This window comes from Rhododendron vialii, chromosome 6a (assembly GCF_030253575.1).
Source record: "Rhododendron vialii isolate Sample 1 chromosome 6a, ASM3025357v1".
Lineage (NCBI taxonomy): Eukaryota > Viridiplantae > Streptophyta > Magnoliopsida > Ericales > Ericaceae > Rhododendron > Rhododendron vialii.
Genome location: NC_080562.1, coordinates 11616868 through 11641098, shown reverse-complemented (window position 1 = coordinate 11641098; position 24231 = coordinate 11616868). Strand labels below are relative to the sequence as shown.

Genomic DNA, 24231 nt, shown 5'->3' with positions numbered 1-24231 from the left:
TAAATCAGGAGGATCATCAGATGTTATTCGACAAAATTTTTATAATCGGACTCTCACTACTATTAAACTAAATGGATCCAACTATATCCCATGGTCTTGAGCTGTATCTATTTCTCTCCGCGCGAGTGAGGAGACCTCTTTTATTACAGATCCACCATTTTCTAATCCCACTTGGGGCACACACGATGCCCATATTATGACTTTATTATGGAACAGCCTGGAACCTGATATTTTTAATAATGTGGCTTGCTTAGAGACTTCCAAAGCCATTTGGGATACTCTTCACATATTATATTCCTCCGATCAGAATCTCTCTCGTATCTATCAGATTTTTCAAAACATTTTGTCCTTTCAACAAGGAGAAGGCCCGGTGGAGGAATATTTTTCAAAATTGAAAGGTATGTGGGATGAGTTAAACATCTATCAACCCTTAACCATAGATCTGGCGACTCAGCAAAAATACAGGAATGAGTTTCAGGTTGCTAAGTTTCTCTCTGGTCTCAAATCAGATCTTGCTCCAATTAGCTCCAATATATTATCTGGCCAGGATATTCCTTCTATTGGTGAAGCCTTTGCTCGTGTTCGTAGGGCAACCACTCATCATTCTGCTCCAGAGAGTACTCCTTGCTCTGCCCTTGCTGCTCCTAGTACTCGCTATATCCTATCCTCTGGGAACTCTGGGAGTTATAACCGCGGTCATACTGGTTCTTCTGACAGTGGTGGCCGTCGCGGTTGTCGCAGTACTAAGAAGTGCACTCACTGTAATTGCACTAATCATACTATTGACTTCTGTTGGAAACTTCATGGCAAACCTGCATGGGTTAATCAAGCTATGATTGAGGGGGAGCCATCTGAGTCTGTTCCGTCAGATCATGTCACTATTTCTAAATCTGAGTATGATTCTATGACCCAACGAGCACATGCATCTTCTTCCTCCACTGCCAATGTTGTCTATTCAGGTAACACATGTCTTCATTCCTCCTCCATGCACCTTGGGTTCTCGATTCTGGAGCCACTGACCATATGACTGGTAATTTGTCCCTCTTATCTGATGTTATTTCTCCTTTTACTCCTTCCTATGTTACTGTTGCTAATGGAAACTCAAGTGCATGGCATTGGCATATATCGTACTTCTGGTCTCACTTTTACTTTCGTTTTGTATTTACCCGACTTTCCTTTTAACTTACTATCCATTCAAAAACTCACCCACAATTCCTAATGTTCAGTAACCTTCTATTCCTCTCATTGTGAATTTCAGGATCTCAAGACGCAGAGGATGATTGGTGGGGGATATGAGAAGAATGACCTTTACTACTTCCAGTCGTCTGGTTCCTCAGATCCATCTGCTCTTCATTCTACCACAACACCATATCAATGGCATTGTCGTCTAGGGCACCCGTCATCTGTTAACCTTAGATTTTTAATTCCATCTTTACCTGATTTTTCTACTTTTAATTGTGAAACTTGTGAACTTAGTAAACATCGGAGAGTTACTTTTTCTCCTCGCACTGATTCACCTAGTTTGCACCCGTTTGCTCTTGTTCACTCTGATATTTGGGGACCCTCTCGGATCACTGGTTTATGTGGCTCTCGGTATTTTGTTACCTTTATTAATGATTTTTCTCGTTTAACTTGGATTTATGTACTTACAGCTCGATCGCAAATCTTTACTGTGTTTCAATCTTTTTATGCTGAAGTCCTAAATCAGTTTAATGCCAACTTAAAGGTTTTTCGTACCGATAATGCTCAAGAGTATCTGGCTAAACCTTTTCAGCAATTTCTAAACTCTAAAGGCATTATTCATCAAACAACTTGTGTCAGTACCCCACAACAAAATGGTATTGCCGAACGAAAAAATGGTCCTGTCTTGGCCATTGCTCGTGCTCTCATGATCCACATGCATGTACCAAAATATTTTTGGGGAGATGCAGTTCTTACTGCTGGGTACCTTTTAAATAGAATGTCGACTCATGTTTTACAGGGTAAATCCCCTTTTCAAGTCATGTTTCCTGATAAGAATCCCTTTCCTCTTCCCCAAAATTTTTTTGGCTGTGTTGCATTTATTCACAATTCGCACCCTGATCGTTCCAAACTTGATCCTCACTCTCATAAATGTATCTTTCTTGGTTACTCACGAACACAAAAGGGATACAGGTGTTATAGTCCTACACTACAAAAGCATTTTGTTAATGTCGATGTCAGCTTTTTTGAGATGGTTCCCTATTATTCTCAAGAGAGCACTCACTTACAGGATCCCTTAATCAATACTCCGGTACTTCCTGATATTGCTAGACCCCCGGTTACCCATGTCTATGTTCACTGCCCTCCTGCTATTGCTCCAGTGGATTCTCCTCATTCTCCCCCACCGCCTCCTCTGCCGTCTACAGATCCACCTTCTGTTCCTTCTCTTGACCTACCCATTGCAATGCCAAAGGGTACGCGTACTTGTACATCTCATCCTATTTCTCACTTTGTTTCATATAATCGTTTATCCTCCCCGTTTCACGCTTTTTCTGTATCACTCTCTTCTGTTAGTATTCCCAAGTCGTATCAAGAAGCTCTTTCTCATCCTGGTTGGCATTCGGCAATGCAAAAAGAGATGCGTGCTCTGGATTTGAATCATACTTGGGATTTGGTTTCCCAGCCTTCTGGGGCTCATATTGTTGGTTGCCGATGGGTTTTTACTATCAAACATAATCCCGATGGCACCGTTGATCGTCTTAAAGCTCGCTTCGTGGCCAAAGGTTTTACTCAGACCTATGGCATTAATTATACCGAGACATTCTCTCCAATGGCCAAACTCAACTTTATTCATGTTATTATATCTCTCGCTGCTAATCGTGATTGGCAGCTTCATCAACTGGATGTCAAGAATGCATTTTTGCATGGGGATTTGTTTGAGACTGTTTATATGGCTCAACCGCCAGGGTTTGAGTCCAAGGGGGAGAGTGTTTGTCAACTTCGTAAAACTATATATGGCCTCAAACAGTCTCCTCGTGCTTGGTTTGATAAGTTCAGCAATTCTGTTGTTGCTCATGGCATGATTCGAAGTAAGGCTGATCACTCTGTGTTCTTTATAAGGACCGATCGTGGGATTATGATTCTGGTTGTTTATGTGGATGATATTGTCATCACTGGCAGTGATAGTATTGGAATTCAAAGCTTGATTCGTCACCTCTGCTCTAGTTTTCTTACTAAAGATCTGGGCAAGCTTCGGTACTTTCTTGGTACTGAGGTTGCTCGATCCAAAGTAGGCATCAGTTTGTCTCAAAGGAAGTACACTCTTGATCTTTCAAGAGATACAGGTTATCTTGATTCCAAACCTATCACCACTCCTATGGATACTAATTTAAAGTTACTTCCTGACGATGGTGAGTTGATTGATGATCCTAAAGCTTATCAGAGACTTATAGGTAGACTTATTTACCTTACTATTACTCGACCTGATATTTCTTATGCAGTCAGTGTAGTTAGTCAATTCATGACTCGTCCTCGTGTTCCTCATATGGAGGCAACCATTTGTAAGCTGAAGTATCTTAAAAATGCTCCAGGACGTGGACTTCTTTATCGATCATTTGGTCATCTTCGCATCGAGGGATATACCAATGCTGATTGGGCAGGCTCTCCTGCAGACCGTCGATCCACCATTGGCTTTTGTACTTTTATTGGTGGTAACCTCGTTACTTGGAAAAGTAAAAAGCAATCAGTTGTTGCTCGTTCTAGTGCTGAGGCTGAGTATCGAGCTATGGCGCAAACAACATGTGAACTCACTTGGCTACGCACTCTTATACATGAATTCGGGATTCCAGTACATGATCCTAGTCCTCTCTATTGTGATAATCAGGCTGCTATTCATATAGCTAACAACCCAGTATTTCATGAGCGAACTAAACACATCAAGGTTGATTGTCACTTCATTCGATCAAAAGTGGAGTCTAAGGAGATTACTACTCCTTTCGTTCCTTCGGGGTCTCAACTTGCAGATATTTTCACCAAAGCTCTTCCCAAAGCTACCATTGATTCTATATGTTGCAAGCTGGGTGTACATGATATATACTCTCCAGCTTGAGGGGGAGTGTTGGCTGTATATATTTAAATTAGGAAGGAAAATAATTTAGGTAGCTAGTTTAGGAATCTGTATATTTGATTATGTGTATTTCCTTATTTCAAGATTTTATTTTCTTAGTTGATAGGTAGCTAGTATTATAAATTGACCTCCAATGGGAGAAGAATAAACATTGAGAAATTCATTCAACAGCATCTATGGGTACATGTGTATGGAAAGAATGGAGCATGTATTCATAAAAAGCTATATTTATTTATGTTTAAAATTTGAGGGCGTGACACTATACGATATAACCAATTGAAAGGGTTGGTAGAGGATGAAGGAAAGAAAATTTAGGTTTAGGGATTTCATGTTGCTATGGAAGAAGAGTTTCCTTTACTGATCATGTTTTAGCAGAATCTCACCCCAAGGGATGCAGAACAAAGGGGCTAAGATTATCTTCTTCAACTTCAATAATCACAAATGTGTGTGCACATTCGTAACTAGATGATCAGTTTTGAATCAAGCTTGGAAAACTAGTAAATTTGGAACATAAACCAACTAACCAAATGACTAGGACGGTACTAGCAAGTAACAGCTGAAAGTTTATGACGTAGATTCTATCCGATGTTTCATCAGCTTTTCCTTATAACTATCTATTTTTTATGTCAAGGCTCTTAAGCCGCCGAGCCTATCAGTATCTAATTTTTCTAAGCTTCTGACATTCAGAGCTATGTCAAAGCATTGTTGCTTAGTTTTGTATGATGGTGTATAGTTGATAGTTGATGCTGAAAGTTGAGAATTTTGCTTGTCATAATGGATTGCTGATGGTATATAATGCAGTAAATTTCCCACTTACCAATATTTGAGGATGGCACTTGGCTGCAGCAAGCCTTTTTTGCTTTGTTTTCTTTGAGCTGTAAGTGTGTTCATTTTTGTAACTAGTCACTACTTTGATTGTTCAACTGCACTCTAATGCAGTTATTCATTCTGTCGTTGCAACAATTTATGCACTATCCTTGTCTAAATCAATAGTTGTGTATATATTTTCATTGAACTTTGTTTTCCAACAAAGGACCCTTAATTTTAGTTGTTGAGTCGATCATTTCAGGTTAGTTCCAAGAAAGGACCCGGATGTGACTTTGTTATGTTAAAAATGTTTGGAGCATAAGCTAATACTCATTCGTCCCTTTTTAAGTGTCCTGCTTCGTAACTCCAACTTATTAAAAGGACATCATCATTACACATTTCACATCAACTTTTTCCTCCACTTTCCCTACTTACTCATCATCATTACACTTTTATTCACTAACTTTTCAAAGTGAAATATATTTTTAGGGACAAAATAGATAATGCATCAACTTTTACCCCCCTAACTTTACAAAATTGACACTTATTAAGGGACAGCCAAAAATGGAATACTGGACTCTAAATAAGGGACGGAGAGAGTATAAAACATGTGTTGGAACTTTTTGTTACTTTTGTTCAAACGAAAAAGAAAAAAAAAGATGGCTGGAACTTGTAAGTAAATTCTGTAACTTATGCATTCTTATGTAATAGAATATGTTCTCATAGGTAGAAATTTATGGTAATTTATCTTGGCGGAGTGAAGGAATAGAATGGTGAAATAGAGAATTAGGTTAGAAAATTAATTGACTATGGTTTAATCTAAATTTATTTGGTGTATTTACATTATATACACACACATACTATTGTAACTGTTCGGGTCGGATTAAAATCGTAACTATTACCAAAAATTGGCAGACCAAAACATTAAACATGATTTATAATTTTTTAAAATCGGGACCAAATTACGATACTAAAAAATCAAACCAACCTAAAATACTAAATAATACCTAATATCTCTCTTCAATCATTTTTTATTTGATTTTATTTGTAATCCAGGTAACAAATAGTAGTTCTGTACACTATGTGTACAAAGGATAAATTCGGTAAAACATACAATTGAAGGATGAAAACTTAATTTAGAATAATGGAGAATGGAAATTAAAGTAAGAGCTCCACTTAGGAGCATCATTTAATTTACTCTTTTCTTTTACCTTTTTCGGTTTTTCCTTGAGAGATGCAAACATAGCTTATAAGGGAAAATCACCAATACTTTAAATAAAATAAAATACAAGAGAGTTATAATTATAAGTCTCCATTAGAGGATTTTTTTACAGTTCTACATTTGCAACTTTCATTCGGATATGATGCTACAGTTTTACATGCTACAAATTAATCACCCTAATCTCATTCTTACAAGAATGTAGATGCCGTATGATTTTTTCTTAAATGAATATGCTTCTTCCGTTGACAAAAAAAAAATTGTCATTCTTATAAGAATTAATGTAGAGAAAATCAAAGACGTTCAAATGTATTTCCAAAAGCCTTAATGCATCTGCTTACATGTTTGCAAACTCGTTAAATTAGTTTTTGGCAATACTATCGAAATCAACTTCATTTATTTTTATTAATTTGCACACACAAAAAATCATCATAAATAAACCGATTGAAGGATTCTTTTTGAAAATTTCTGAATCTTGGGAAATACTCCCTCCATCCCAAAATGGATGATAATTTTTGAAACTCGTGTCATTTTTCGTCGCTTATATCTTTCAATCTATAATGTTTTTCATAAATTTGAAAACTTAGTATAATAAAAATAATCGAGAACTATCAAATAAAATCTATATTGCATATTTTTGAGATTCATATTGAAAGATATATGGAATTGAAATTGACATGAATATCAAAAATTAACATCCAATTTGGGATGGAAGAAATAGCAAGCAAGAGAATCGGAAAGAGTACACCTGGTAAAATCAACACCAAAGAAACAAAGACAATTGACACAAAACTAGGGCCACTGCATTCAGAGCTTTACTCAATCAGAAATGATACTGGTACAGATTTATGTCTGTACCAGTGCGTACAAACGTCTTTTTGGACATGTTTTGGGTTACAAAAAAATGATCGGAGCCACTCATTTTGTTTAAAATATTTTGTTTATGGTCCTTGCAAAAAATAAACTCAATCCGATACCGGTAAGGGCATTTACAAAACATTCAACTTTGTTACAGAATTCATGCCTAAATTCTAAAGCAAAGTTGGATGTTTTGTAAATATCCTTACCGGTACCGAATTGAGTTTATTTTTCGCAAGGATTATAAACAAAGTATTCTAAACAAAATGAGCGATTCCGATCATTTTTTTGAGACCCAAAAAACTATTTGTACTCGCTGGTACAGATTTAAATAGCACCACTCTCAATTGAAATGTGAGCAGTTGGATTGATCCCCAAATTAGTGCACGTAGACTAGCTAGGCACATGAGTTATAAAAATACACTATTGACACCGGAAAAAAAAAATTTTCAAAGACCCAAAAAAGAACACTCTGCACACAAGAAATTTTTCAGTGCCGGGTGGGTTTTTTGTGGTGTCTACTCTGTCCTTGCCGTCCATTTCGGTTTTGGACGACTCAAGTTTGAAGAAAAAAATGAGAAAGAGGAGAAGAGGGTTTTAATCTGGACCGTCAAATACATTTTTGGACAGTCCGAATGGGTTGTTGGATACCACATGGACACGGCCACGTGGTATCAACCCGCTACCAAAAAATTCCTCTACGCACACGGTCTGGCAGCGCCTACGAAACGAAGAAAGTTCAGCTCAGGCGAAATCGCGGTGGCGTAATTTCTACGTACATATCGCGGTCGTGGCAATTTCCCCGCGTGTTCTCTCTCTCTCTCTCTCTCTCTCTCATATGCGGCCAGAAAGACCAGAGACAAAATTGCTTCCAATAGCGACAGGCGTTTAACGAAACACAGGGCATCAATGGAGGTGGAGCATTCTGTACCCCAATTCCCACCAAAAGACCAAAGACCAGACGCCCTCGGCGACCTCACCGTAATTCCAGATGAAATCATATGTGCTATATTGGTGTCTCTCACCCCCCGCGACGTCGCTCGCCTTTCTTGCGTTAGCAGGTTTCATTTCCTTCGTTTAATTTTATCATATACGCACTCGAATATATCTGTAATTCACCTTACTTACGTGCGCTGTTTGCTGGGAATTGATCATGAGTTCAACGTTGATGGGTCAGGGCCGTTTAGAACAGCTTTTAAAATTTTTGGATTTTAATATTTCTTTTCTGTTCGTATTGGATAACTTGTGATCAGGTCCGGGTATAACGGACTATGTACTCCTCTCACCGCCAGCAAAGCGGGAGTTTTTGCCCGGTCGTTTAACTCCAATCCTTGAATTAGTCGACCCCGGATTAAAGTAGAGGTGTGCCCTTGGACACAAAATCCTTCCAAATGCCCTGTGCTTCTGCCCTCAATCCTCGCACTGCGCTTGCGCTCTCAATCCTGGCTCTGGCAGATTTTAATAGTTTGGGATGTGTTTCAAAGACGCTTACAATACGGCTTGACAATTTAAAACAGGCTTTTCAAGTACTAAGTTATTGATTAAGCGATAACAAAGGAATAGGTTGTAATGCCAATACATGCAGTAGTAGCAGCAACAGCATTTTGAATCCATTCAGTCTGAATCAGCATTCTACATCACAATGATTGTAAAATGACATCCACAGAAATAAGTCTGGACTCTGGCTATTGTTGAGGAATGAGAGGAGTTAACATAATTTCTAGTTTCAAACTGAGGCAAAGGTCACTGAGAATGGTTCAGATCAAAATACTAACGCTAGAAGAATATAAAGCATGATAGTTTTTGCGATCGTTAAAGAAAGATATCCGTAGGTTGGTTTGGGGATAGTGTACATGGTAAACGTTTGTATCTGTGGAGAAGGCTGCGGGATACTCGCAAATGTGGTCTCATGGGATTTCTTCCATATCTCTTTGCAAACAAACCTCTTTCACACCTCCAGAGATGATTGTTGCTACACGCTTTGGCACCCCTTGTAGCAGTATGTTAATGTTGGTGGGACAGCTAGCATTCCCAGTGCAGATGTGAACCCAATTTGATCTAGCTGAATTAGACACTGATGAGTGATGAATGGAATATAGCGGTGGTGGGAAATTTAACTTTCTTTGAACCTCAAGGCCTCCAATGCTACCGTGAATCTGTGATTGGTACAAGTGTTATAACCATATGAAATTGGGCCTGGCCATAGAAAACCACAGCTGGGCATTTTGGCTTTGCATTAATTTTTTCTTACCTACTGTTAGAAGTTATACACTTGCCCAATAGGCAGATATGTTGAAGTGCGGAATATAGTTCCCAGTGAGTATCTTATTTGTCTCAGACAGTTTGCAACAAGAAGTAGCTATCCAAGATGAGGAATCCAAATCAAGAGGTTGAGGAACAATCTTCAAATGAGTTGCAAAAGTCAAATTGGAAAGAGAGATCCATTTGTTAAGATATGATTTTTATGTACACACACGTAAGTTTCTTTATTTTGGAGTAGCACTAACTAGTCAGTAGACAGTAGTCACCAGTGCTTTAAGTCGGCATTTCCAATTCTGCATCCTGAATGGTGATGTCTCTCCCCTATTGAAATTGAGCAAAGTCATTCAGAGCCAGGAATTTAGTTCTCAAGGTGAATTGGTCTTCTTGTACTTGGAAGATTTGAGATGAATTATGATCAGGAAATAAGAGATGTAGGCAAAGAAATAGCGTCTAAGCAGATAAAATTGGCAGATTATTTAACCTAAGGTGAAGAAGGGAAGAAAAATAGAAAGTGTGAAGTGCTTCCTCCCGAGGGTGATTTATGCATGCATGTTAAATTGGAAGTGATTACTCTGGTGGTTGACTGTTTCTAGTATCCAGAGGATGCTTGTATTATAGGAAAGTATTGCATTCCATATATGGAAATTCTTTATTTAAGAGTGAGGTCACGGTGTTCAGCTGACTTGCACTGACAAACCCCTATTGTATTGGAATTAGACAGTCATGGTTATCAATGGGGAAGATGCATTGCCCTCGAGCTCGGTTGATAATGCACTTGCAGAACCACAAAGGAGAGTGAAGTCCCTACCCCTATTAGGCTTGCTGAATGGAGGACTAACGGGGCTAGAACCATACAGGCTAGCCCGATGAGTGGAAAAGTGAAAGGACTGAAAGTGCTTGTCCAGCCTATTTATATTAACCGATTCCAATTTTTGTACCACACATGCTCCGATGAGATCTGGTAACTCGGAGAGTCAGCGAGACAAAGGGAGTCAAAAGCCCGGCTCATCCAAAGTCTTGCAAATACCACACATGATCGAGAATTTTCCTGGGATTGTAGTTCAATCTGTCGGAGCAGGCCCTGTAAAGGATCCCCATCAGTCTGGACAGTTTTAAAAAATACATCCATTCATCTCTCCATTTTCTGTGAAAAGGGGGACAGAGCAGAATTTCATTCTGAGGGGGGGAGGGGGATCTTTATTCTTTTTTTGTAGCTTTGTTTTATTTCTCTCCTTTCTCAACTCCTGGGTATTCGCATTCCCATTCCTATTGTCTCGCTTCCTGCTTGGACTCTATATGCATAGCTCGGACGATAGGCGTAGTTTGTTTCAAATCCATGCTTGTGCAGACCTAGTCTACACTGACTTGTCCCTTTCCTTGTCCCCTAAGAAGCACGGATACAAATACGGGACATGGACACAACACGACATGTATACGTGGACCCGTGATTTTTTCAAAAGCTAGGACACAGACACGTTGGGGCAACACTAAATACATGCACTAATAAATCTTCATGTGTGTGTTGATATAAAATTCGTATATTATGTAAAGATATTATTTTTCCACATTAATGAGAAAAAATCCAATGAGAAGTTTTCTTCATTACATAGATTATAACTTTGGTATTTCTTAATTTTATCTAGAATTTGTAATTAATTTTACCATAGAATATTGCAATTTTCAGCCTTAATTTATTTAATATTAGGCTTTAATTCGGTTCACATTTCAATTATCACACTTTTTTCCCAGTTTTAAGTTATAAAATTTACATTACGACCCAAAACGTGTCCCTGCGTGTGTTGGTTACATATCAGGTACATGTCAGAGCATGTTCAAAACTTGCCCGACTTAGAAAATAAATAAATAAATATTCAGACAGACATTTGCTGACACATGTAGGGAGCGTGTCCGTGTCCGACACGTCTAGGATACGGATGCGAAAGGCCCAGAGACGTGTCCGTGTGCTTCTTAGCCTGTCCCTACTGGGGCTTGAAGAAGGAAAGATGGTTTGGTGCAATAGTTGTTCATGACAGTCGAAGGATACTATTTTAGATTAGCCTTAGAGTTCGTGCAGTGGTCTCAGATAATGTAGTCATCAGTTGCATTATTTTCTTGTGGATTGAAGTTGTTGATCCTTCTTGATGTTAACACAATAATTATTTTTTTTAAGTCCAGAAAAGCTACATTTTTCCTTTTGATCATTTGCTTGTTTCATTTTTTTTGTTTCCTTGTAATTCCACCCGCATACAAAAAGAAGAGGCTAGGCCTTCTGACATTGGAACAGGGCTAAAGATTAAAAGCCCGCTCTATATGTTCATGGTTTCTTATATTGCTTTGGTAATCACCCCTTTTGGTGTAGCCTCATACAGCTTAAGTTTTGTGTTCAGCACCATTGCTTGCATTATGGTTTTCTGTGTGTGTATATTTAGGTATGTATGCGTGTGTCTAGAAATGTCATGGAACTTCTTATTGCTTGGAGGGGTGTTAGAATGGGTAAGAGAAGGAAGAGTTTGTGGGCCATGATTCCACTTTGTTTAATGTGGGTCTTATGGCGTGAGCGAAATTCGAGAGTTTTTGAAGGGGTGGAAAAACCTTTGTCTAAGATTAAATCTTTTTTGGTGAATAGCTTGTACAGTTGGGATAAGGGAGACTGTTTTCCATCTCTTGACCAATTTTTAGATTGGTTTGTGCTTTACTATTCTCTCGGCATTGTATAGGGCCTTTTTGTCTTTTGGCCTTCTCTTGTATTCGGGTGGCATTCCTTTTACACCTTCTTATTAATATAACTATTTATTTATCAAAAAAAAATGTATGCATGTGTTGTGTGTTCACTTAATTAATTCGAAACTTTTCTGGCTTTTAGTTCATGCAGATATAGGCGACTATCTGAATGATGTTTTTGAATGTTCTTTTATCCAAAGCACTTTTTTCTCTACTGTTTGAGTTTTATCGGCTTAAATATGCAGTGTGATGTACATCCTATGCAATGAGGAACCACTTTGGATGAGTCTATGCCTTAACAATTTAAATGGCCAACTTCAGTACAAAGGCTCCTGGAAAAAAACTGCATTGAATCAGTATGTTCTTTGATTCATGCTCCAGTTTGGCATAAATTACCTTTGCTGTTGAGATTAAAACTATTCTTCTTGATTCTGTTTCGTGGTAATCTGACAAAGCAAATGATTGCAGTCTATGTGTGCCAAATAAATATGAAGAAACTTGCAGAAAACCAATGCACTTTGATGGTAAGAGATTTATCTTTTAATTAGTTGATGACTATTCCTACTTATGGTAAAGCTGAAGGAATTTATATTGCATACAGGATTCAACTCTTTATTTCTGCTTAGAAGACATTACCGCTGTTATACCACATTGGCTGGATTCTCTTTTGATGCTGGAAATGTGGAAAGAAAGGAGGACCTCTCATTAGAAGACTTCCGTCAAGAGTTTGATGCAAAGAAACCGGTACGGGTTAAAGCTTCTGATTTTGAAATTAATGAGAATTAAAATTGGAAATAGTGATATCATGGTCTTAATTAGGCTATAAGCCAATGTTTTTCTTCTATTTTTTGTGAAAAAATTTGGTATTTTGATGACACTGTCTTTTCGATGCATCTGCTGCTTTCTCTGAATCTTACTTTGAAGAACTATTTTTTCTGTTTATCTGTAATGTTTGTGATTTCCCATGTTTTACTTGGGTGGATGTCTTCCGCTTGATTTTAATAGCGTGCTGTTTGAGGTAGATGCTATTCTTCCTTGAAAAAGGAAATAAGTACATTTTCTTCTACTTCTTTTTATAGCAGTAGTCGGTTAATTAGCTTACCTATTTACAGCGCTACATTGCTTAAAGTGATCTTAGGTTATTAATGAACTCTGCTCCAGGTTTTGATTTCGGGTCTGACTGATACTTGGCCTGCAAGGCAAACATGGACAATTGACCAGCTATTGCTGAACTATGGAGATACAGCATTTAAGATCTCTCAGAGGAGTAGTCAGAAAATTTCCATGAAATTTAACGATTATGTCTCATACATGGAAATTCAGCATGATGAGGATCCCCTCTATATATTTGACGACAAGGTGAATACTCTTGTGATCTAGTTTTCTTGTAAAAGCTTTAAACTTACCTAAATTAGCATTTGTGCAGTTTGGTGAAGTGGCTCCGGGCTTGTTGAAGGATTACAGTGTGCCTCATCTATTCCAAGAAGACTATTTTGATGTACTTGATAGAGAGACGCGACCTGCTTTTAGGTGGCTCATTATTGGGCCAGAGAGGTCTGGGGCCTCTTGGCACGTCGATCCAGCTCTTACTAGTGCCTGGAATACTCTTCTGTGTGGCCGTAAAAGGTAAACCTGATATGACCTGCGTGAAGACTAATCTATTACCATGTTCCACATATGCTTGTTGGTAATAGAGAATATTATATACTTCATTATGACAAAAAAATGCAAGTCCTGAAGTTTCTGTACACCCGAAGTGTGAAAAGGAAACGGTTTGCTGCCTTTCAATGATAGGCTTCCTTTATTTTTCTGCTGGGTAAACAAGGCAAGGGAAAGCCTGGACATGGGCCTGCATATTTAGCTGGTTGAACTTACTGAGCACAACTACACCTGTCCTAAGTTGATCAGAGGGCGATCGTTGTGATTTAGTTTGTCTTTGCATGACACGTTAAACGACATTATTTTATATACATAAATATGATTTTATAGTTGCATGTATATTAGATGTTTATTTCATATTAAGCACTATGTATGTACTTAAAAGTTTGTTTATAAGTCTGTCTAGTGTGAATATATGTTCCGGTGTTCTCTATTTCAGAAGATTAGTCCATGATTCAATTGGTCACTATTTATTTTTTTACTGAACTGCTGAATATATGGTGCATGAGCCCTCAAAAATCCCACACACACCGCACACTTCTCTTCTTTCCAAACAGAAAGACTAAACCAAACCAAACAGAAAGACTAAAAAGAAATACAAACAGGCATACAGACGGGTATGGTTCCAATTGTTTCGGATGCCCTTAATGGGGATATAGCATTCATTAGAATCATAACTACCCTAAATGCGGATGGATGGGTTTTGAAATGAAAAACATGCGATCCAGAAGGTTCTCTTACTGCAGAGGTTATAAAATCTCTAGTAGACCTAAAACTTACAAAATAAAATTACCTTTATAGTGTGGTTTTTTTTATCAATACAGCTGTATCTATAGTAACTTCATTCAGTTTTGTGCCTTATGCATTATCAGCTGCTTGGAAGTTTTTCAATCTCTCAATCTTTTTTGAATAGGTGGGCATTGTATCCCCCAGGAAGAGTGCCTGCAGGTGTAACCGTCCATGTAAATGAAGAAGATGGTGATGTTAATATTGAGACTCCGTCGTCATTGCAGGTGTTTTATTGCAAGACGTTCAAAGTTGCATCTAGCTTAGTTTCATCTGATTCGTTTTTCATTGGTTTTTTGTGCCCTTTTTTATCACATCTTGTCTCAGATATTTTTGTTGCTTGTTTTCAGTGGTGGCTTGATTTTTATCCACTTCTAGCTGATGAAGACAAACCAATAGAGTGTACCCAACTACCTGGGGAGACAATTTTTGTGCCAAGTGGCTGGTGGCACTGTGTTTTAAATCTGGAAACCACTGTTGCTGTCACGCAGAATTTTGCAAATTCCGCAAACTTTGAATTTGTTTGTCTGGATATGGCTCCTGGTTATCAACATAAAGGAGTTTGCCGTGCTGGATTGCTTGCTTTCAATGAAAGCAGCTTAGAGGAAGCTGAAGAGATGACATTGTCTGCTGAAAATAGTTTGAACAACTTAGACCTGACTAGGAAAGAGAAAAGGATCAAATTTGGTGAGCCAGTTGAGGAGCCAATTTACGACATTGCTGCAAATCAGACCTCCAGAAAACACAAGCTCCATGATCTCAAATTTCGTTATGATATTAGTTTTTTAGAGATGTTTTTGGACAAAGGTAGGGACCACTACAATTCTCTTTGGAGTTCAAGCAACTGCATGGGACCACGTGAAATGAGAGAATGGTTATGGAAGCTTTGGATTGGAAAACCAGGAATGAGAGATCTAACATGGAAGGTATTACTTTGGTTTTCAGCTAATTTAACTCAAAAGCAGCATTTTGATAAGATGAGGGGTTAAGGGCCCCCATCTTTGGGCCATGGGTTCAGCCCTAAATGTTAGCCCCACTTCTCAGGGCCTCAAACGTCTCTTTGGTCCATATAGTACATGCCTCTCTCTCTCTCTCTCGCACAAACACACACACACACACACAGAGGAGCCAGATTTCGTAATTGCTAATCAAAAGGAAAAATTAACTTATGACACACACACACACAACTACTGAGGAATGCAACTTTGCTTTGCAATTGAACCTGATGACTTTTTTGTATTTTTTAATTTGACTTTTTGAATTTGTTTCTATTAATGTGCATTAATTTCTTCCCTAGTTTGGATTCATTCTGCGTAGTCAGGGGCTGTACCTAGTTCCGGAACTTCCGGGTCAACAAATGAAACAACTGCCCGGTGGCGATGCCACATGCATTCCAATGGTGTCACTCTATGTAGGACGGACACGGACACGGGGACACGGAAGTTCTTAAAAAATGGAGATACGGACACGGCGGGGAACATGTCACGTGTACATTTATTTATTTATATATGTATATTTTAATTTTTTTCCTAGTTTAAATGGATACATTCAAACTATATCAGTATACTACATATATTTATATGGACACACACACACACATATATGCATACCAAGAGAGAGAGTGAGAGAGACATAATACTGAGAGAGGGAGAGAGAGATCGTGAGATAGCAAAGGGCAGATTTCCTCGTGAGAGAGAGGAGCTGTAGATGTTGTTAGGATAAGCTCATCAGGGTTTTAATTAGTCGAAATCTGTTTTTGTATAGGTTTAAATACGCTTTAACCCAAAACTTTAAGTAATAACATATTTACCCCGAAATTAAAAAAAAAAATTATAGATGCATCCCCGCCGTGTCCCACCTGTGTCACCTTGTGTCCCCAGCCGTCTCCCACTCCAAAAATCAAATTAAATTAGTGGACACACCACGTGGCATGTTGGACACGTTTCTAGCCATGTTCCCCGTGTGTCCCCGTGTTCGGACACGCCGATACGGCGACCTCTAGGAGTATCGGTGCATCATATCACTTGACCCCATGAAACCCAAAGCCTTAACTATTTATTTATATAGTAATGAATTGTTGATGAAAATAGTCAATTGACCCATTAAATTAAGTGGAAAAGTACGTAAATTAAGATAGCGGGGTCTCTCTTTTTTTGCATCAGTTGAGTATAGACGATTTTTTTTTTTTTAGTAGTCTATCAAACAATTCAAAAGAATCTAAGTTAGGAATCAATTTTTTTAATATACTGTAGACATTAAAAATATTAGAAGTAAACTTAACATAGTATAATTTCATTAATATGACGCCGGCTAAATTTTTTTAACTTTGGATAAAAACATTTTGTGCGACCCCATTAAACAAGAGTCCTGGAGTCGCTTGCAACTGCCACCAGCATATACTAGAAAATAATCGAGTTCTCACTCTAGCTCCAAATAGGATCGTCCAGTTCCTAAAGAATCTATCGAACTCGCTCCCTACTCACGCTCTAGTCTCAAAATAAAGTGCACATACCACCTAGTTGATACCAACATAGTGCAGGGCCAGAGACTCTTCAGGGAAATAATATGAATTTACACATGCGATGTAACCTTCCTCTTCACATTTTTGTGCACAACATGGAACAACACAAGTAGACTTCCCTCAAACAGTGCCACTCCTGAACCTAAATCCTGACTCTGCCACTACTTGTGAGACTCGACATGGGTAAATAATGTGATATACTGTTGTGGTGATTTCTTGTACATCTAACTAGTAATGTTCTTAAATGGCCCAGGGAGCTTGCCTTGCACTGAATGCTAGTAAATGGTATGGATGCGTCAGAGAAATTTGCACCTTCCACAAGTTGCCTTTCCCCACAGAGGATGAGAGACTTCCGGTTGGCATGGGTAGCAATCCTGTAAGTGAGCTTTCTGTTATGGGACATGGTCTTCAGCTGATTTACATTTTTTGTGGCTTTTCTGGTGTTATTTGAACTTTGCTAGTTCTTTTTCGCATTCTTTGTACTCGACTCATAGATGCATCTGGAACTCTGGTGTGTCTTTCTTTCTTTATTTTTGCGTCTCCGGGTGAGACATTTAATTGGTTTTCCTGAGGAAAGATAGAAACATTCGTATGGACAACAAACTTTCTAATTACATTTTCAAGCGGGGGTGGGGTTTGTTGTGGGGAAGAAGAGAAATATGCTGCTTCTTTTATAAGCAATTTGTTTACGAACTAAACATCCAGCAGTTATTAAAATTGAAGCCGCTGCCTGAGTTTAGATGTGTATGGGAGGCATTAATGATAATGCACATTTTCTTTCCCCTTCGTGCATATAGTTGTAGAGAGCTCTTTCAGGGCCATAGAATCGCTGTTGCTTTGATCTAAAGGGGTTCTCATTTGGAGTACTCTCCAATGATTTGGGGAGTGGTTGCATGATCATAAGTGACAACTGTTCTCGTTCATGGAAAAGTTATAATAACTATCATACATCTGATAACTTGTTATATGAACTGGTAACAGGTTTATCTCATTGCTGACCACGTGATTAAACTCTATGTTGAAAGAGGGCTGGAAGCTTCTCTTCATGCTTTAGGCTCTGAGGTAATCTTGTAGGCTGTAGCTCTTAAATTTTTCCCTATACTGTTGTCATAACATGTTATGAACTTTGAATTGCATCTTCACAGCTGGAGTTTTACAGTCTACTGTGCAAGGTTGACTCCCCTCTAAAAAATCACATCCCTGGTGTTTTGGCAAGCGGAATTCTTTTCATCGACAATGGGTCATATAAAATTGAGTCGTGGGATGGAAAAGGAGTTCCTGAAGTGATTACTAGCTGTAATTTCATTTCGGAAAATTGTTTGGAAGTTGATTTTCCGCTCGGTATGTGCTCCAAACAACATTTTGACTTGGGAAAAGCTGGGATGTCAATAAGTGAATCCATTGGTTCTGGCAAAAGCTCAATCATATGGCCTTATATTGTGACAAAAAGATGCAAAGGAAAAACATTTGCAGAGTTGTAAGTTGACTTTGCCATACTCTTTATTGGTTAAATGTAGATACAGGGGCCTTCAACCTTTAGCCTTTGTAATATGCTAGAAGTGTTGTACTGCAAAGGATCTTGACTTTGTTTTCTTCTCTTTGCAGAAGAGAGACTCTCTCATTGCGAGATAATCTTAACTTAGCTTCCTTTCTGGGCGAGCAACTGCGCAACCTTCATCTCTTGCCTTTGCCGTCTTTAAATGCTACAACATTTGTGAATACTGAACAGGAAATAGAGTACCATCAAGTTAATGGTTTGATGGAGGCTGTCACAGAGAAACTCAGTATTCCTGTTGAGTGGGATTTTTTCATCGAAACTCTAACCAAAAGGAAGAAAGATGTCTCTAGCCGCTTGACTAAATGGTATGTTCAACAATCATCACTAAATAAGTTTGCTGACTTAGCTTGAGGTAACTGCTCATGGAGATATACATATATTTGACGAGTACAGTTCTTACCAATTCTTTGTATGGCCTCATTTTGAACACTTTCTACCTTGTTGGTTACCGGTCTTCCCAACATTTGGTGTATGGGTTCATTTTTTTGAAGTCTGTAAAAATGATTTATACGTGGTTAAATTTGTACATCTTTCTTATTTCCCTATCACATGACTTCCCTTGATTAGATAGACGCAATACTGATGCTATATGTTTTATTCGCCTGTCATTACTGATCATTAATCTTTTCTTCTGAATGGTCAACTGTGGTAGCTTGTGACGGTTAGAATTGTGTTTGTTGCAATTCAGACAAATTAATCTAAATAGCAATACGTTTATGTAAATAAGTAGGAAAAGATTCGCTGACTGGATATTTAAAGACTCTAGGACTCGGACATTAATGCACGTGCTTTGGATATCCTTTTGTAGCCAGACAGAGGCATTGCATGGTTAAACTATTGGATAGGGTGTTATCAGTGGTTAAGCCATAATCATCTGTCCATACGAACCCCAGAGTGTGAAAGCCTACTCTGCTCCAATCTTGGCAAAGATCTGGTCCCCCAGTTTTTTTGTTTTTTGGCAGACTACAGGGGTGTTTATATCTTGCATTAAACCCCTGCTTAGAAGGACAAGAAAAAAGATGTTAATCATTGCAGTTGTTAGCATGCAGGGTTGTTGTCTGCCTGGATAAACCAAGTAGGCCCTAATGAGATTGAGGATTAGATGCACTAATTAGATACTCACACTTCTTGTATTATGACTGATTAGATCACTATCAAATAGTGTTCCCTCGTTGTTTTCATTTTGGTGACAAAGCATGCATTGAATAAGCAAATTTTATCGTTTAGTCATCTTTACGTGATGTAGAGGTACGGGTGCAGTTAAGGGTATGTGTTCGAGTGTTGGATACATCTTTTCTTTTCTTTTTTGATAAGTACGTCATAGGTCAGGTCAGGTCTGCACTGCAAGATGTTAATCTTCGTCCACTATATGTTAATATTTCTTTGGGAATTGATTTCCACACTCCCCTTTTTACAATCCACACTCCTTTTTGTGTCTTTATCCACTTGAATTTACTAGCTTGCCCTTTATTCAGTACACTTCTTCACACGTGCAAGGACAAATATTGTAAATTCATGTGGATAAAAACAAAAAAGGGAGTGTAGATGGCTAAATGGGGAGTGTGGAAACCATTTTCCTATTTCTTTTATATTGTGGTAAAATGGTGTCTATACTGTCTGACATAGCGTTTCCTGCACGGGTAATCCTTACCCAAGTGTTAAGTATCCAATATGCGTAATTAAGGATGCCATGTAGTCATCCTTTAGGATTACAATTCGAGTCATTTGCAGCATTGAAATAATCTAAAAGCAATCTGTTTTTTGCTTCAGTTCTGTTCCATGTGTGCCATGTGTGCTTGTTAAAAGAAATGTAGACGAATTGTGTTCAATCTAGCATAGTAGAAACTTACTTGTACTCTCATCAATGTTGATAATCTTGAAGTTCTTCTCTTGCGAATTGTAGGGGCTATCCAATTCCTAGCTTTCTGATAGAGAACGTGGACGCATACCTCCCCGATGATTTGGCCAAGTTTCTCAATATATCGGAGGTTGTTTCATTATCTCTTTCTGGTTTTGAATTGATACTCCGTCCGTCCCACTTTGTTTGTCCCCTTTTTGACTTATTGATGTCACAAATTGTTTGTCCAATTTTAAGTTGACTCATCATAAAAGTTCCATTATTGCCCTTTCACTTTATAAAAGTTGTTCATTGGAGAATGTGCACCCTCATTTAATGCTAGAAAGTGAGGGATATTCTTGGAAATTAAAGCTTTTTAATAGTAATCAATATGTCCCCTTAAAAAGTTGAAATCTAAAAACTGGACAAACAAATTGGGATGGAGGGAGTAGTATTTCTTGTTCTTTTTTCGTGCTAAAGTTAGTTTTCACTTGGTAACCTACTACTTTAATTTGCTTCAGGATGGAAAAGTTGGTACACCTTGCTCCTGGATACACTCTGATATTATGGACGACAATATTCACATGGAACCATGTTTTGTTAGTTACCACTCAACAGAACATAGTTCAGATGCTGAGCTGATGCAAAATGGTAATGTGAACAGCTATCATGGCGGTGGAGAGGTGACATCATGGCGTCCTAGTCATATCCTTGATTTCAGTGATTTATCCATAGGTGAGGGCTTCAAGTGATTCACTGTTTGTATCTAAACATGTTTTAGAAGAATTGAAAACTTTTTGAAGTACATATAACTGCTGAAATATTTGTAGACGGAGTGGTTCATTGGTTGGCTGTTTCTGTTTAACAATTATGTGTAGGACCTGGGGGAAAAAAATATCTTAAAGGTACTTCCTTAGTGGTGACTTTCATTTTTCCACATGCACACTCCTTTGCAATGGCGCACAAAGTTGACGTCTTGGTTTTTTGGTTCTTTAATTTTTTGGATTGATCCAAATAACAAAAAATTTAGTTCAAGGACAACATGCCTGTCTGCCTACGAGTAGGTATGTTTCATGTTTATAGGAGATGTTTTTGTTGCCTTTCTGGCCTTGAGCATGAATTTAGTGTTCTTATTTGTCTTGGATGCGAGGATTTTTATTTTCCCCTCCAAAGTCATCGTGCACCATAGCACCTTTAGGCCTGCAGAGGTTCTTGCTTAGGTTATGGCCTTGCATGTTCTCTGCTTTTGGAGATGCTATGGATTGTTGTGATGGTTTTACGCTAGGCTATGAAGCACCGACACCTCTAGGGGTCGAAGTATCGCAGTGTCGGTCACGGGGACACGTACGGGACACATCACGTGGCGTGTCCCATAATTTAATATAAATTTTTAGGGGGACACTGATGGGGACACGGCAGGGGCCAAACTGTAATTTTAAAAAAAATTGGGGGTCAAATTGTAATTTTTTTAAAAAAAATTGGGGCCAAATTGTAATTTTTTAAAAATTTCTGGGTGTCAAACTATAATTATTTATTTATTATATAAATAAATAAATATACACGTAGCGTGTCCCCCGCGGTGTCCGTGTCCCCATTTTTTTAGAATTCCCGTGTCCGTGTCCGTGTCCGTGCATCATAGACGCTAGGAGTTAGATCTAAGAATATTACTCTGGCCAGATGCCCTGTTTTACCTGTGTGGCATCACTGGTATTAGAGACATTTAAGGGGAATGGAGATTCGGTATAGTAGAAAACATCTTAATAGCATCTGGGCCTAATTTTTACTGTTTTAGTTTCGTGTTGATTTCTCTAGCATCGACAACAATAGCATTGATCTCTGTGATGTTAGAAAAGTGCGTCTTTTGCAGGTGACCGTATTTGTGATTTGATTCCAATACATCTGGACGTCTTTAGAGGTGATTCAAAACTCTTGAAGCAGCTTCTGGAAAGCTATAGATTGCCATTGGCAAGGAGAATATCACAGCATGAACCCGTTGAGGGTGGCAGCAAGTTTGGACGACTCTCATACATAGCCATGTGAGTCAAATATCTGTTTATTCTGACTATGATACCTTGTTCCAGTGAATTTCTTCAAGTTGTTAGTTGACCTTAAAACGGAGAGCATTTACAAATTGGCTCTGGCTCTCTTAAGTTTAGTTTTGTCAGTTGAGTACATGAACGTATCAGATAATTAGCTTACTTGATTTTGCCTTGTTTCGTGCCATGCCCATAAGAACCTATGATTCTTCCATATTTAATTGTGGAAAACCAGTTTGCTTATGAACCTATGCATGGGAAAATTAGCCCAGTTGATTTTACATGATTGAATCCATGCTCATAAGATTCTATGGTTCTGTACATATTTTTGTGCATGTCCATGAAACTATTTTCAGTTCCTCTGTTAGGTTACTAGGTTCCCAAGAACCAGATGTATAGCTGATCGACATTTTGAGGAAGCACCATAAGTTGGTTTTTGGTTTTCTTAAGGTCGTTATTACAGTTCCAATTTCTTTTGAAAAATAATATTGTCATCATATATCCTTTGAGGTACCATTCAGATACTACCATGTAATAGTGATTTAACCATAGTTGCATGAACCTCATTTCAAGGTGGCGAATCTACCTCAAAATGCCGCTTCCTCGCTCTCATATTGGACTCATAGGAACCTCACTCCCATTGAGAAAGGAACCCGCTCCGAACTATGACCTCTAGGCATAAAAGTTCCAAATGAAATAAAAAGTAGTAAAAAATACCAAGCAAGAGAAAATATGGAGTAACGATAAGATACTAGAAAAATATTGCTAGGAGGCCCTTAGTCTAACGGCATCAAGGGTGCACTTAGGTGCCAGGAGAAAAGAGGTCAAGAGTTCAACTCTTCTTCCAAGGTGCTAATCTAACTATTCTAACAATACTGACTTTTGCTAATAAAAAAAATACTAGAAATATATTAACTCATATTTGTTAAAGTAATTAGTATAAGCATAATATTTTCTTATAATCAGTAAATATTTGCAGTTGAAACAATTACAAATTATAATACTAACTTGTATTACATAGTACTATCTTATAAGATATTTCAAAATGCTCCCCCTGCCACTCTCAAACAATGAGCTTCTATGAGACCCCGTTTCATGCAATTAAGGAATTGGCATCAGGTTTCGGTCGGATCTGTGCCCACTATTTGGTTGGGTTGATTTCCAACCCAATTTAGAACCAATAAACTTGGTTTCCATTTCAGACCTGTAACCCAACTGAAATGTTTTGAACCCATCCAATACTTATAATCCTGTAACAGAGAATCTTGACCACGCCACATGTTTTGCAATTTATCTACGGTCTCAATACAATACGCTGTTTTCAAAAGTAATAGCCTCACGCATAAAACTAGAATAGTTGATGTGAGAGATTATTATAGCATGAGATGATAGTGTGCTTTTTATGGTACATAAGTTTCAGGTAATCTATTTTCTGATTGAACTCGGTACTGCTGCCATTATAAACAGACTTTTATCTGGATTGTTCAATGTCTGCAGGTGCTATTGTATTTTGCACGAGGAGAATATATTGGGAGCGATTTTCAGTATGTGGATGGACCTGAGGACAGCAAAATCATGGGAGGAGGTTGAGGAGACGGTATGGGGAGATTTGAATAAGTACTCAGGTTTTTGTTAATGAGTATCTGGGTTTTCTTTTTGTTCTTTTCGTCTCAACCAGTGGATGTCAAACCCTGCTAACAGATAAATTTCTTTGATCAATTTGCAACTAATTATTGTTACATCTAACAAGCCCCTAAGATTCTGGTCATTCCTTTTTTTGTCTTCAATACGAACAATTGTCCTTTGGTATTCTTTCGGATGCTCTACAATAAACTCTATTTATTTTTGTTCATTCCATTTTTCATCTTCAATTCGAATGA

The 24231-nt window shown here is 38.2% G+C and overlaps 1 protein-coding gene and 1 long non-coding RNA gene across 2 annotated transcripts; both read left to right on the top strand.

The window, feature by feature from the left end:
- The first annotated feature begins 7664 nt into the window (after positions 1-7664).
- On the top strand, positions 7665-24203 carry LOC131328870 (lysine-specific demethylase JMJ21). The gene is made up of 16 exons (XM_058361829.1): positions 7665-8032; positions 12200-12310; positions 12423-12478; positions 12556-12698; positions 13116-13313; positions 13381-13580; positions 14527-14626; positions 14750-15325; positions 17174-17296; positions 17902-17982; positions 18066-18397; positions 18526-18783; positions 20382-20466; positions 20837-21050; positions 22183-22351; positions 23849-24203. Exons 1-16 carry the CDS (start codon positions 7881-7883, stop codon positions 23985-23987), a joined length of 2937 nt encoding a protein of 978 aa, XP_058217812.1. The 5' UTR covers positions 7665-7880; the 3' UTR covers positions 23988-24203.
- LOC131328872 (uncharacterized) lies at positions 8039-9225 on the top strand. Its single transcript, XR_009200560.1, has 2 exons — positions 8039-9144; positions 9178-9225. It is a non-coding gene; the product is annotated as an uncharacterized LOC131328872 (long non-coding RNA).
- Positions 24204-24231: the final 28 nt, after the last annotated feature.